Genomic DNA, 15,987 nt, shown 5'->3' with positions numbered 1-15,987 from the left:
TTAACGCTAAAAACGGGAATACTTCGTTAATTTTGGGATTCGATGTACCTTTTTCTTGACGTTCTTTCTCCTTTCTTCCCTTCTCTCCGTCGCGTCTCTCAGCGTTTTCGCACGAAAGCTGATCGCGAGAGGAGGAAAAAATGGGCTTCGATCGCGAGAATTTTATGTCGGTTTCCGACACGCGTGTTCGGGATATCGCGGATGAATGACCAGCAAGTGGAACGCTCGAAAAGTCGGAAAAGTGTCTCAAGGCTGGCTCGCAACGTTCGCCGCCAGGAAATGGCCTCGGTTCTTCCACAGGTATCCGGAAACGCCGGAGTTTTTCCCGAGGAGGGCCCACTGATGGCGACTTGTCGATGGCACTTATCGAGTGATTTAATGAATGCATCGATCTATTGGATAAATCATCTGCAACGGACCGGAGAATACAAAAAGAGAGAGAGAGAGGGAAATCGACGGAGTAAAAGGAAGGGGCACGCCGTATAAATATCAGCGCAGCGGTTAAGATTAGGATTTTAACGGTGCGCGGTTTAACGAAACGGCAAAATGACAATTGGCATCGGCAAGAGGGACGACGACGTCGAATCCAGCGGCAAAGCGTCGCGGAAGACATCGACCCCGGCGGAATATCCGGCCGAAAGCACTTGTAAGAGAACAGTCAGTGATCGTGGATAATTGTTGGATCTTTGCGCAGGAAGATAAGACTTGAAGGATCAATTAGTTCAAGAGAGAGAGAGAGAGACCAAGATAGATGTGTCGGTCTACTCTCCAATCAGATGTTTACACCTTCTCTGCTCTTTCGCGTGGTGACAGGACTTGAGATCACGATTTAGCGCGACAATGTCCGATCTTTATTATGTACTCATGGTCGCTCAGATCGAGATCGGAAGTGCATCATTATATTTATTTTTCTATGTTATCAAAGCACCTGACCGAGACGGTCGCAACGAGCGATTCATGAATATGCATTTACATAAAGTCGTCAGTGCCAAAGCGATAAAGGAAAAAGAAGGCGCACCTGAAGGCTCGTTGTCTTTTTGTTTCCTCACACAACAGACTTCACGAAAGTGCATTCTAAGACTGATCGAAGTGGAGAGCTATCTGTAGCGGCTTATCGCCGAGTCTTGTCGGAATTATGTCGTGACGGACAATCAGTTCGCGAATATGTGTATTCGCAATCGCGAGATGACCTTCGGCAACGCGCGCTGTCGAAAAGTCGCGCAACTTTCTTCCCATCGTGATGCGCAATTCCACCCGGGAAGTAACATCGCGCGTGTTTCGATCTCGTCAGCGCGACGATCTCGTCGGCCGTTTAGCAATCTGCTATCTCGCAGATTACGCAAGATATGGATCTCCGCCTTTTGGATACAAATTAAATAATTATCACTCGAAACTTATCTCAAGTGAGATGCATCTAAATTCAAAGTTTGGTGAGAGTTCTCTAGTTGAATTGCGATATGGATAATAACGACACGTATCATCGTTCAACTGAAAAACTTGGATCCAACTCTGAAGGAAAATCTGAATGTCTCACATGAGCCAAGTTTCAAGTGACAACTATTAACTGTTAAGCCCGATCTACAATAGATGGAATAAGGAGTAGAAGTAAGAAATAAGCAGTAACCAAATTGACCAATTCCATTCTCACGTTTCAAAAATAATCGATTGTGATTGGTCTGTTTACTTACTGCTTATTTCTTACTCCTACTCCTTACTCCATCTATTCTAGATCGGGCCTTAGACATACACTTTACGGCCGAATTGTACGCGATGGATCACGCAATAATTTAGTTCTAACGGGGACACCGGATTTTGTCATTGAAATACCGAGCCGCTATGTTTCTAACGATTAAACAGCTCCGAAACAGCTTTCCGCCTCGAGACATTCGGCCGTTTTATCACGAACAATTAACTTTGACGAGTGGCTTCACTTAGATAGCCATGCCCTGACCACAACAAATGAACAAACGAACGAAACGCGTGTCGTACATGTTGTTCGCTTTTTCGTGATCGATAAGCAAGAATTGCATGATCGATCACGAATTTATCACGAGACTTTTTGTTTTGCGTCATTCTATAAATCACGATTAGGAATCGTTGCGGTTTTATCTTTATCGCGCTTATCTGCTGCAAGTATCTTCTCGGCTTCGATCCGGATTACGAAAAAGCGTATCACAAGATGTTATCTGTTTCATTAGAAATCTAATCTAGTTAATCGGCGACAACGTATACATATTTTTCTTTTTTTGTACGTTGTACGGAGCACATTTCTAACAATTACGCCATAGTGCTTACTCATGCTGATAACGTTTGCCTTCCCCTCTTTTTTTGTGCAATTATTAGACTGGTATTGTACGATGCAGTATCGCGTCTTTTTATATTTCGATTAAAATGGCACTGAGAGAACATGCTAGTTGGACTTATAATGACGGAAATTTTCGAGACGTCGTTTCTCTCGAGCGGGAGATTTTCCAGTGGCTAAACTTTTGATAAATGTATACAGAGATAAATATTATTCCACTCCTGAAAAAAGTGGTTATTCAGTTTACTTTCTCTCTCCTTCTTTTAGGTAATAATTATCTTCAACAAAGGATGTTTTTTTTATTATAATCTTAAGATTATCACACTTATCACAAATTTGAGAAAAGCTTATTACCACGTACTCGGAAGAACAACTCGTCTTCTTCACAAAAATATGTCAAAATCTAATTGAAAAAAGGAGTTGGTTCAACTCTATATAGTAAGCAAACTGAACTTTTGTTTTCATTTAATATTCTTCATTGAAATGCTAAACTTTTGCTAAGATTTGGAATGTCCTTTGAATCAATTTGATGCTTATGATGAGCTTAGATTACAGATTACGAATATGTAAATTTACCCATATAGCACAAATCTCTAAAAGACTTCTTAAAGAACTCCAAAAGTGTTCTGGAGGACTTGGGAACTCTTTTGGAACTTTTTAAGAAGTCTTTTAAAGATTTGTGCTATATGGATTATGAAATATTTAAAATAAATAATATTTACTTGTATGTATTCTTTTGTGTGACATGTTTTATCTATATGAGAGAAAAATCGACTCAAAATCTTCTTACACTCAAGAAACCAAAAAGAATAATTTTGTTTCTTTTCCATATTATTTGCACGTTCTTTATGCTGCTATTAATGCATATTAGTTATCATTGATATTGGAATCCCAGATAGCATACGTATCTAAAACTAGGACATAAGACGTCTTTATGACGTCTTTAAGTCGTCTTTAAGACGTCGGGACATAAAACGTCTTTTAAACTTAAAAGTTGTCTTAAAGATTTCTTAAAAATATCTTATATCCCAATTTTGGACATTGTGCTGTCTGGGATTATACATATCACGATTACACGACAATTAGCAAATTACTTTGTACCGGTGAAGTTAAACGAATTACCAACAAATTTTGTAAACACTCACGTAAAATTAAATTTGTGATAAGAAAGGATAGGTCGCTATTTCGTTGTGCGTTAAATAATTTTCTTGATACAAATCAGTGTGCTTATTGTCGATTGGGAAGATTACTCTCAATAGACGAGAGTCAATCGGCGTGTATTGTACGAGTCTTATCTAAAATGTCAATCTTCTCGAGTAAATATTGACGATCTGCAGAATCGCACGAGCGATTTGTTTACGTTCGCCTGCGGCCGCATTTTTAAAGTTCCCGAACACCGAAATTGCATTAATACTCGTCGCTGACACTATCGTGCAATTAGCATAGATACTCATTATCGCTATAATCACTTATTAAATATACGTAAAGACAAGAATATATAATTTAACTGCTAAAGCGGTCTTTTGTTTTAAGTAGAGATTATCTTCAGCAAAGAATGTGTTTTTGTGATAATATAATTTTCAAATATATTCATCACGAATTTTAAGAAAGCTCATTTTATCCACGTGAGCTCATAAAAGGATTTATTCTCTTTACGATAATATCATAAAACTCTTTTCAAGAAAATATTGGCTCGGTTTTATGTAGTAAGCAAATATTTGAATAGGTTTGATGTTCGTGATGAACTTATGATAAATTTGCAAACAAATATAAATTTGTGAAATACATGAAACAAATAACATTTACTCGAACGCAATATACATTTTCTATGTTACATCGAGTTACATCGAGCCGACTTGCTGAGAACGAAAAACTATTTCTCTCTCACTTGACGATTATGTGACTGTCATAATTTATTATTATTAATAATGTTATATTATAGCTATTTTTATTCCTCACAATTCATTTTATGCACTTTTCATCGAACACGTCGTTGTTACCTTTCACAATCAACATTCAATTTTAATATTGACATAAGATTCTCTATATATATATATATATATATAATTTTTCAAGGTCGCAATGCTGCATCCGCTTTTTTTCGCATTCAAGCATCCTCGTTATCGCTTACTTAACTCGATTACTTAACTGTCGGTAGTAGCACTTAAGTGGAAATTAATTCCGACATCGACAACGGTCATCTCTGACGCGATGGCATTGAATAAATTCTTGTATTCGTAGTGAGTGAAAACGGTGCGCCTTCGGCTGCATCGATCCTCGATCAAGCGGCTTTTCCTCCCTTTTTTTCGGGTCCCTACCGACCCTGAGGTTTGCTCGAGAAACTAATGAACACGATGGATGTTTCGACAATCGCATCGTGAACGCAAGCAGAATCGACTGTGAAATTCTCCGCAGGAATGAGGAAATGCGGGAGAGTGAACAGATTACAAACAATTATTAGGAACGCATCCGCAACGACGCGACTAATTTTTCATCTTAATAACAGAACGATTATTTCGTAGGTGGTCTCGGAATCCGGCACCTGCAGACATTACTGATGTTCCTGGGAGTAACTCTCGCTTACAGCCAAAGGGTCGGGATGTCAGTGGCCATTATACCAATGATAAATGCGAGCACCGCGAATTTAAATTTCGAGGTCAGAAATCTCCTGTCCGTTGTTTGCTCCTTTAATTTAATTCCTCTCGATTATATTTATCGATGCAGTTGTTCGAATGTTCATTTAGAGAGGCCAAATACTTGAGATTATGCTTTAATGATTGTCAGATCTTTATCAAGTATGATGTTACACAATGACAATGCGACGAATTTATTATCGATGCTCGGAGAGAAATCTCGCACGTAGAAAACCGATTACTTCTTTATCACGTTTTGTATATCATAGAAGACCTTTAAGGCACTCAGTATAGAAGAAAAATATCAAAAATTGTTGAATTATTAAATTCGATCGATCGAGCGGAACCAGATCACGTTGAGTCACACGTCGTCGTCGACTGGTCGATTCTCTTGGTCACGGAGTGTTCCGCAAATTTCTGGATTCGCGGCATCGCCACCGCCACGTCGGAATCTGTGTCACGGGGAGAAAATTTTCCTCGTGCTGACACGGAATCGAGCGAGTAAAGTGCATAGGTCGGCCTACAGATTGATGAAACGCTCTCCTCGCTTATGACAAATCGCGATAACGAAATAAATCTCACGGCGAATCCCGTGTGCGTATCGCCGAAGAACAACAGCAAGGCTGATACATTCACTCCCGCGATTTCTTGTTGACTGCTAATAAACCGGCAACTAATAAACGCACGGATCTCGTGTGTGCGAATAACGGCTACTGTTGAGTTTGCAAGGTCGTTAATATAAAGATCGACAGATATCAATTCGCCAGATCGCGATTGCCGTTGTTGTACACACGAATAATTTCACTCCATTGGTCTATTCGACGCGGTCTTCAAGTATATTATAATAAAATAATAAAAAATAGTAATAAAATAATAAACTGTACGAGCGGCTTTTCAAGATAAAATTGAGAATTTGGGAGATTACGGCAACGTAATCTGACGAATTGACGTCTGCCGCCAGGACTACGGTTGGGACAATAAGGAAAAATCGCTGGTGCTGAGCTCGTTTTTCTGGGGCTACGCAGTGGCGCAAATGCCGAGCGGCTACATCGCCGGTATCTGGAGCGCTCAGATGCTTCTGAGTATCGGGATGCTGCTGGCCGGCGTCTTCAACATTATCGCGCCGTTCGCCACTCACCAGTGGAACCTAGTAGCCATCTGTACTTGCAGGGTAGGCATGGGTTTCACTCAGGGTTGCCTGTTACCTTGCGTTCACACCCTCCTCTCCAAATGGGCGCCACCTTCTGAAAGGGCACGACTGGGTGAGAATAGATTCAGAATCCATGCTAAATGTTGGGGTCGAACCCGGGATGTTGAGGCAGGGGCGATCGATCCGCGTGGATTCTGCACAAAGCAAGAGAATTTAGATATCTGATGTAAAGTATACTCACTCTCTCTTTCGAGTTTCGATGTGATCGCGCGCGAGATTAAAACGCGGCCGAAAGATAATTATTCCACGTACGACAACTGTTCACTTCGCTTTGCTTTCAATCACAGAGCCAAGCGCGGCGATATATGTGCATACGTTTTTTGATACGAGCGATTCTCGTCTGGTTTTTTCAGGAACGTTCGCCTACGCGGGTGCCCAATTCGGCACAGTGATCGCTTTGCCGATTTGCGGCGCCCTTGCTGCGTCCGCAACGGGTTGGCCGGGCATCTTCTACTTGTTTGGCGCTTTAGGAATCCTCTGGAGTATATGTTTCTTTCTTCTCGGGGCGGACTCGCCGTCCAAGCATCGTAGCATCTCGCAGGAAGAAAGAGTGTACATTGAAGAAAGTCTGAAGACCAGTGAAAAATTAGAGAAGAATAAAGTCGGACAGGTAAGCATTAACTCTCAAAATGTCGCGATACATTCACGTGACGATCTTTCGTCTCTTTTTTAGAAACTACAAACCCCGTGGCGGCAGATCTTGACTTCAAAGCCCATGTGGGCCCTCATCATCGCCCATGGTGGCCAAAATTGGGGTTACTGGACTCTACTGACGGAGATGCCCACCTACATGAAGAAGGTGTTGGGCTTTGACATCGAAGGGGTAAGCCAGTTATCACTTAATGCAAGACAAATTAGAGAAGATTAAAAATCTCTCTTTCACTCTCTACTTTGCAAAAATATAAATTCTTATCTTGATTACTTCTTCTTTTCGTAACATATTTGAATCGTACATGATATTTGTCGCACAGACCGGTGGATATTCCGCCTTACCGTACCTGGCGATGTGGATGCTCAGCTTCCCCGCGAGCTGGCTATCCGATTTCACCTTGGAGAAGGGTGTATCGCGAGGCTTGGTCAGGAAGGTGTCCAACACGGTAGCGTTTTGGTGCCCAGCTATCGCTTTGATGTGCATGTCGGCCATACCCACAGATAATTCTGTCTACGCTCTCATACTCCTCATCATCGCAGTAGGTCTGAACGCTGGTTCTCTCTGCGGCTTCCAAGTTAACCATATCGATCTCAGCCCGAACTACGCCGGTAACATGATATCCATCACCAATACCGTAGGCTCCGTGGTCGCTATAGTCGCGCCAATCGTCACCGAACAGACCATCATCAGCGATGAGGTACTGAATCTATTGAAACACACACGTTAGATAAAACGTAAGACGTAAGAAGACGATCTCCTCGCGAACAGACGAGTCGAATGTACAAAGCACTTTTTTACTTTCATTTCTTGTCCCAAAATAAAACTACTCTCTCACGAGAGAAGCGAATTCTTGAAAAAATCCGAGAAGAAAAAAGTTTACATATGGATTTTGTTCATATATAATCATATATGATCATATATAATTATATATATCCATATTGAAAAGTATTTTGTTATGAGAAGATACAAGAGAAGTGCATGCTTATGTTTGTGACAACCCATGATGTTGACGTTTAATTTTCATCAAATTATGTTTTCCTTTTTTCATTCAACACTATTTGTTTTATGTATGGACATATATAATTAGATATGGCCATATGTAAAGTCACATATACGGCGGGAAAAAATCATATATAATTATATGTAATCATATATATATTTTTATATGATTATATATGGACCTTTTTTCCCCGGAAATTCTTAGCGAGATATCGCTCGTTTCTTTTTTTCAGACCAACGTGAGCCAGTGGAACATCGTGTTCTACGTGTCGGCGGCGATTTACTTCTTAAGCAATTTGGTGTTCGTGATCTTTGGCGCAGGTGAGGTGCAATGGTGGAACGAGCCTGAGAAAGTCAAGGCCTGGCAGCAGCAACGGATAAGAAAAGACGATGTAATCGAGATGCAGACTTGAGAAACTTATTTTAATTATTAATTATATTTTAATTATTTTAATGATTTTAATGTTAATAACAAATTTCCTAAGGCGCCGGAGTCCGGATGAAGACTGCGGAGCCGCTACTATTTATTGTCGCCCTCAACGACACGGTTGTATACATGTACATATTGCTCTGTGTAATGACTTTTTAGTTTAACGTTAACCGGTGTTCGCCGTTCATTCCTTTCGTTCGTTCGTCAACGCCGTCACAAAGCGTTGACCTTTGAGCAAAGCAGGCAACGATTGCCTACACCAAGAACGAACTTTTATTTTCTATCTAGGCCGGTTCTGTACACTGCCATATGCATTTAATATGTATACGCGATATATCGGAGGTCGCATATATTTGTGACTTATGCTCGTTTCTACCAACTTTGGTTAACTTAACCGGTCGGTTATTCCAATGGAATTGACCAATCGCATTTCTCGTTAGTCAGAATTGACAGATGCAATGGAATTGACTGGTCAATCCATTAGAATAACCAGCCGGTTAAATTAACCAAAGATGGTAAAAACGGACATTAGATAGATAAGTGAGATATATAGTCGAGGATAGAGCGATCACATACACAAAAGAAAGAAGAGATTGCTCTTCGATGATATATTTTTTCAGAAGATCGTAAAATTTTTCAGTCGTAAGAGACCTATTGTACGGTATTCTTTTCTTTTTTTGAGTGATTATAAAAATATTTTATTATAAGACAAATATGTGTCAATATAGGGTGAGTGCTTTGTTATGTACTTTACTATTAAGATATTATTTTTTTACTATTAAGATCCTTTGATCTTAATGGCCATCCACTGCAACATTAGCGCGAATGGAACTTGCTAATTTCTTTTCAATATGTTATATTGTTAAATAATTCAATGGAATAACAAATTATTCCAGTTAAATTAATAAATCACTTCCAATTCGTTTACTTAATCTTATTTGTTTAACTGATATACTTCCAAATTCTTCCTTATCTCCTGGCAGTAAAAATAAAAGTGAGGGAAACTTACATAGTTCATTATTATTTTATAGAGTATATAATAATAGTCCCTAATGAAATAAATTCCATTATGAAGTGAGTAAGATTAAAACGCGTTATGCGTAGAGGGAGAAAATATTCGTTGCACTCTTCTCGGTGTTCAACTTTCGTAATGTATCACTTCGATTCATTTGTCCCTTTAATTACAAGCATGTCTTTCTGATGTGAATGCGTCGATTGATATAATAATAATAATGCATTACGAGATGTGCTTTCTCGGTAAAGTTATTCACTTTGATTACTCTTTATCTGACAAAATGCAAACATTGACCACTGTGTTTGAATCATACTCGACACTAAACACATTATCTTAGTAGGACAAAAGAAAATTGCGATTATCGTGTTGCTGCTGATTATTATAAATCGTAAAATCGAACAAAAGAATGATACAAGGTTGTCTCTATTTGAATTTAAGATAATTGTCTCGTAAAATATTTGCTATTTCTTAGGAATTTGCTATCTTAAAATATCTACAAATTAATTTCATTAATTCATTAAACAACTGCTTGTACATTTAAGAATTTAATGAAAAAAGATCATTCTTTAGGAATTAAAGTGTGCTGTTAAAAACACTTGCTATATTTTTAACATTCTATTCATTCATTTTCTAAATTACCATGTTTCTTAGTGAAATGGATTTTACTAACAATCTATTCCTGGATTAGTAAAAACTAGTAATAAAAAGCTAATAGAATTAAAAAGAATTTATAAAAAAAGAACTATAACATTCTCTTTGTGTATAAATTAAGGAAAAGGCAGCCCGATGACATATGTAGCGTAACTGTATAATTAACTGTATAATTAATTTCACTGATTACTTACGCTATGGCCGGCGTACAGTGATTCCAACGTATGGAACGATAATGCGACAACGTGCTTTACCAGTGTTTAAGCGTACGTTTAAGCGCAAGAGAGTGGGAGCGCCTGATTTCGGTGATGGAGTATAAAGCTACGTGGGTGCGATCAGCGAATCGTAGTCGTTCTTATTATTCGCGACGGACATCACTACGTCAAGAAGTTGACAAGAAGAATGGCATCGTCTTTCCGGAAGAAAAGGGTCTCGGTCATCTCGCTCTCGGAGAGGATGAAGGTCCCACCTAATAGACCGAAAGGTATTGTTAGTGAGAGAAGCGATCTATTCATTAATACTAGAAATATTTCTTCTCGCGGGAAAAAAGTCGAACACGTTTCGCGCGAATAAATCTGCTAGACGGAATCCGTGATAAAGAACTTTAACGATGACTTATCGATAATCGCATCTAATCAACTTATAAACTCCTCCCGATTTATATATATATATATGTATATATAGTAAAATGGAATTACTTCACATATACAATATAAAATATGTTAAATATGTCTTTAGTCAAGAAAGTGCTATCACTGACTCGCGATGTCGCAATCTGCAACGATGATACTTAAAAAACTTCGCCTCCCTCTTCTGAGAAATTCTATAAAATATAAAAATAGTATGAGGGAAGATAAGAGAAGAGAAAGAAAAATTCTGTCATTATTAATTGATGTCTGCGTTTTAATTAAAGATAAGACCTCGTGTTTAGGGACGCGCAAACTTGAATTATGTCAATGTGCTGTAAGTGCTGACACATTGGCGTTAGTACTTGAATGTTATCGATGTGTTATCGCAATGCTTGAATGACACAGGGAAAAGTATCAACATTCCGCATATATATTTGTGTATTATTTACTTCATCATGATTTGAATTGTGAAATGCGAACACACCTTATCGTATTGAACACTTTAGATTTTTGTCATTTAGAACAAATCAAGCTTTAACAAATGATAAAAAACGTCATAGAGATGTTATCGTTGTAAATTGAAGGCGATAAACGAGAAATAGAGGAAAAATCAATGTTTCATATCTTTCTTCTTAACATTTAAGCGAATATCTATTTTCCTTGAAAATCTCATCGCTTTCTTCCCTTCTTCTCTCGAGAGTGCATTGCACTCTCATCTCTTAAAACCACACTCGCTCAAAACGAGAGAGAGAGAGAGAGGATCTCGGGGAAATCACGTGTCGTAAATAAAGGCGTGATGATCGATTAACATTTATTAATCCGCGTTCTGCGCGTTCTCCGGCCGATCGCCTCTCTACCTTAATAAAGGAATCGGGCAGGCGATTAATGAGATTTTATCGACCGCTTGCATACCCTGACGATCTCTCTGACGCAACCAACGATTGTTGATAGATTCCAAGCGTAAATAATAACGTGCAAGACCGAACACGTCTTATGCGCGTGGTCTTGACAGCAATGCCATCATTTGTATTCGGTTCCGCATTGATACGTGATGTTCATGTTAATGTAATCGCTGGCATTACGAATTGCTCCGAGTATATTAAAGCAAAAGCGTAAGAAATGAATTTCGATATAAGAAATTGCTCTCGTATTTCCGGAAAACTTCAGAAAAAAACGAAAGAAAAATCACTAATCAGTGATGTGTGAGTGCTCTTTGAAATTATTCCTGTGTTTCAAATACTATCATGAAAAATTATGATGGTTTCACACAACTATATATTGCTCTATATATATAGAGCAATATAAATAGATCTAATATTAATATATAAATTATACTGTATTATATTATGTTTCAAATTCTCGCAGCATGGTATGGATGCAGACATACGCAAGTGTTGCTCATGTGCTTCTGTTTCCTCTGCTGCTACGCGATCAGAGTGACCATGTCGGTGGCCGTGGAGGCAATGACCAATGCGAAAACTGCTAACCCGAATTTCGAGGTGAGCATTGAGAACAACGACGAGCAGAAGTCTAAAAAATGTCGAAGATGACATTACAGACTTCTTAATCGTCAAAAGACACTTTCCGATTTCCCCGAAAATCCCATCTCGCGCGCAGAAAATCCGCATTTTCGACTTATTCGCACGCAAGAAACATTGCCGTTGCAACGACGAGAAATTCAAAAGTTGCTTCACATAAGATTATCTCGTATACTTTCTCCTAATTGTTCGACAAGGATTTATCCTGGAGCATAAAATAAATGCTATCAATTGCTCTCTTTTTCTCCGAAGGAGTTCACCTGGGAAGAGTCGGAGAAGCGGCTGATCCTTAGCTCCTTCTTCTGGGGCTACATCTGCACGCAAATTCCCGGTAGTATGATCGCCCGGCAGTGGAGTGCCAGCAAATTGTTCGCGTTGGCGCTGATCGTTTGTGGCTTGACGACGATCGTGGTCCCCGTAACCGCTCATTATGGGGGTTGGCAGGCGGTCTGTACCGCCAGGGTATTCGCCGGTTTCGCCCAAGGTACTATTCTACCGACCATACACACCTTGTTGTCCAGATGGGTGCCGACCGACGAACGTGGCAGACTCGGTGAGTGTCTACTTTTCTCTCTCGCACTTGTACAGATAGCTAACGACGTGCTGAACACGCGTATTTGAAATGCTTCGAATACATGGGGAAAATCCACAACTGTGTCGAAGGCCACGAGTCTTTTCGAAGTACTGAGTGCGTCGGAGGTCTCGCGGCGGAGACCTCGGATGTTTCGAAAGTCGCGGAGGTCAGCTACTCCGAGATAATCTACATACGTATGCGTGTTCCTCCAGTGTATAATCGGGTGCATTGACAATGCTCGGCGCGTTCACATTCGGTCTATAATTAGTCGCGAGTTACTAAACTGATATAATGTCGTTCGAAATGACAGCATTTGTGCACGCGCCAACCATACCTTGCGAAAGCGTAATTTAATCGTCAGGCACGTCGAGGAGCGCGGTCGATTGCACGAAAAATCCTTATCGCAGTCGGACAATGTCGACTTGATTAAGCACGTTGAGTACGTAGAAATGAGAATTCCTTGACGATTCCATTTAATCGCGCGACACGATGGTCACGGGACGTGGAAGAATTCTACATTTCGAAGTGTTCTTTGTATTTTCTATCAGGAATGTTTGTCTATTCCGGGGGCTGGATCGGCAACGTAATATCCTTACTGAGTTCTGGTTATCTTTCGGCGTCGCCTATCGGTTGGCCCAGTTGCTTCTACGTCTGGGGCAGCATTTGCATTCTCTGCGGCGTCGCCTTCTACTTGATCGGTAAAGACTCGCCCTCCGAACATCCCAGCATACCTCTGGACGAGAAGGAATACATCGAAATTAGTCTGGGAGTAACCGAGATCACCGAGGTGACGATCATCTTATTAATTAACGCTATTCACGAAAGAAAAAAACTTAACACTTTGATATGGAAACAAGATAAAATGCTCTCTCTCTCTCATATAAATTTAAAAATCATCCCATAAATTTAAAAATCATTCTTCTTCCCGACAACTGAAATCTTTTCTAAGGAAAAGAGATATCAATCGCGGAATTAAATTTATCTGTGAAGTAAATGTATCAATGAGTGAACTAATAAGAAAGCACGATCAATATTTTATATTTTTATTAATAAATAATTGATGGAATTACTGACGACAAAACTAATGTTTATACAAAACTTTGGTCTGTTAGTGATTAAAAAGAAATATAATAGAAAATAAAATAATCAATAAATATCAATTATAATTTTAATAAGATATATTAGATAATACCAGTTATATCTGTAATTTAACTGAAAAATGAATCAATTAAAAAATGTCCTAATCATCAAATAATACGGCGACTCAATGACTGAATACCCATTAAATAATATTACAAATTGGGAGGGCATAAAAAATATCTTTTAGCAAGATTTCAAAGACTCTTTTAGAAATATTAAATACGAATATATTATTAATGTCTTAAGACAATGTTCAATCACCTTAACACATTTGTCTTAACATGATCTTATCCTTTCAGAAACCGCCCACTCCATGGATATCGATACTGACGAGTGTGCCGGTCTGGGCGCTATTGGTTACGCAGTGCGCTCAGAACTGGGGATTCTGGATGTTGTTGACTGAGATCCCGTCCTACATGACTTCGATCATGAATTTCGATATTAAAGAGGTGAATATTACCGAACATAGGCAGAATTCCGACTCGCCTAATCGTCCTCTGTTGACTCGCGCTTGTACGAAATTTTGGATACCTTGAGATGAGCTGAACGACGACGACGATCGAACGTTTCGTGCGCGTGTCTCGACTCGAAATCGCGACATGGCAGGTCGCTCTTTGATCCGCGGTCGCGTGCGCGATTGGAATATTAATTAATAGTTCAGTATGTATGGTGAGATGAGGTCACGGTGGAGAAGCGATTAACATTCACGCGCTCGCGCATTGCTCGATTTGAGTCTTTGACCGGTGAATCAGTGTGGACGTCGCGACGACTTCAATGCCGCATTATTCGCTAGTTGAATCGCCCGATGTGATGATTGCAGAACGGCTTGTGGACCGCGCTGCCTTATCTGACAGCATGGATCTCCAGCTTCCCGATCAGCTACGTGTCTGACCTCTGTATCAAGCGGAACATCGTGACCACGGAAGCATCCAGGAAGATCTGCAACACGTTCAGCCAGGTGGTACCGGCGCTCGCGCTGATCGGACTGGGTTACGTGAATAGCGACCAGCCGGCCTTAGCCGAGACGATCCTGGTTATCGCAGTCTCCACCAATATTGCCTCTTACTGCGGTTACAACGTCAATCACATGGATCTCAGCCCGAACTTCGCCGGCACGCTCATGGGATTCACGAACGCCGCCGCTAACATCTGCAGCCTCCTTGCGCCCATCGTCGCCGGATGGATCGCCCCGAACACGGTACGTGCAATATCCGTCGCAATATTCGCTCGTAATACTCGTGTTATTTCCTTTTCAACGTCTAAGTAAAAAAAAATATAAAAAATAAAATAATCAATAAATATCAATTATAATTTTAATGAGACATATGAGATAATGCCAGTTATATCTGTAATTTAACTGAAAAATGAATCAATTAAAAAAATATCCTAATTATCGAATAATAACGCGACTCAATGATTGAATTTAAGTATAATCTAAAATTTAAAAGTGCAAGTAATAGCATGTAGCTAATGTCTGCCGCGCTTATGAATACGCTTGAATTTATCGTTTATCTCTTCTATTTAGAAAGACTTCTCATTTCTTCTTCTCTTAAAAAGACTTCCAATTTACTTTTATTTTTCTCTTCTATTTAGAAAGATATCCTGCAATGGCGCAACGTGTTCTTTCTGTCGGCCGCCATATATATCGTGGGCGCTTTGATGTTCGCTTTATTCGGCACGACCAAGATACAACGGTGGAACGATGAGGTCCAGAGTAGGCGAGACAGTGTCTTAGATAATATATCGAAGGCACCTATGGCTGTCGCGACGATAGAGGAGCTAAAGGACATTGAGAAGATTCCATGACAATCGACAAAAGAGAATGCAAGAACAAATTCTATACAATGAGATATTCTCTTCTGCACCTTATCTTTTATTTTCTAAATTATAGGTATCGTGTTTATTCCATGTGTATATGTATATGTGGATATTATGTGTGTATGATACGTGGTAGCCTCTGAGAGGCTCATAGTATCGATGTCGTTTCGACAGCGTGTACATAAGTATACTTAAGTATTTATATATATTTCTTAAAGCTTAACTATATAACACGACTAGTTATACCGCGGATAAACGCCGCGAACGTGACAAGACGTACGACGTATAAATGTACGAGCATTTGCCATCAAAACTGTCTCTGTTTAAGAATTTATGCGAGACTAACTTTCTTTCCGCGACTAATCGGAATGGACTTTGCGGCAACGGAAATACCGC

At 39.7% G+C, this 15,987-nt stretch overlaps 1 protein-coding gene across 1 annotated transcript; it reads left to right on the top strand.

Moving 5' to 3' along the window:
* Nucleotides 1–55: 55 nt before the first annotated feature.
* On the top strand, nt 56–15,579 carry LOC116850093. The gene is given in 15 exon segments (XM_032827959.1): nt 56–646; nt 4,825–4,958; nt 5,897–6,197; nt 6,499–6,755; nt 6,819–6,968; nt 7,117–7,494; nt 8,030–8,206; nt 10,150–10,287; nt 10,289–10,376; nt 11,887–12,020; nt 12,312–12,612; nt 13,182–13,420; nt 14,073–14,222; nt 14,594–14,971; nt 15,367–15,579. Coding segments are annotated over 15 exon segments (3,138 nt in total). The 5' UTR covers nt 56–546.
* Nucleotides 15,580–15,987: the final 408 nt, after the last annotated feature.

The sequence above is a fragment of the Odontomachus brunneus genome, unplaced genomic scaffold, assembly GCF_010583005.1.
Source record: "Odontomachus brunneus isolate Ranch 3 - 2012 unplaced genomic scaffold, Obru_v1 Obru_scaffold_134, whole genome shotgun sequence".
In the NCBI taxonomy this organism is placed as follows: domain Eukaryota; kingdom Metazoa; phylum Arthropoda; class Insecta; order Hymenoptera; family Formicidae; genus Odontomachus; species Odontomachus brunneus.
Note: the sequence above shows the minus strand (reverse complement) of the source record. Positions and strands in the feature narration are given on the sequence as shown.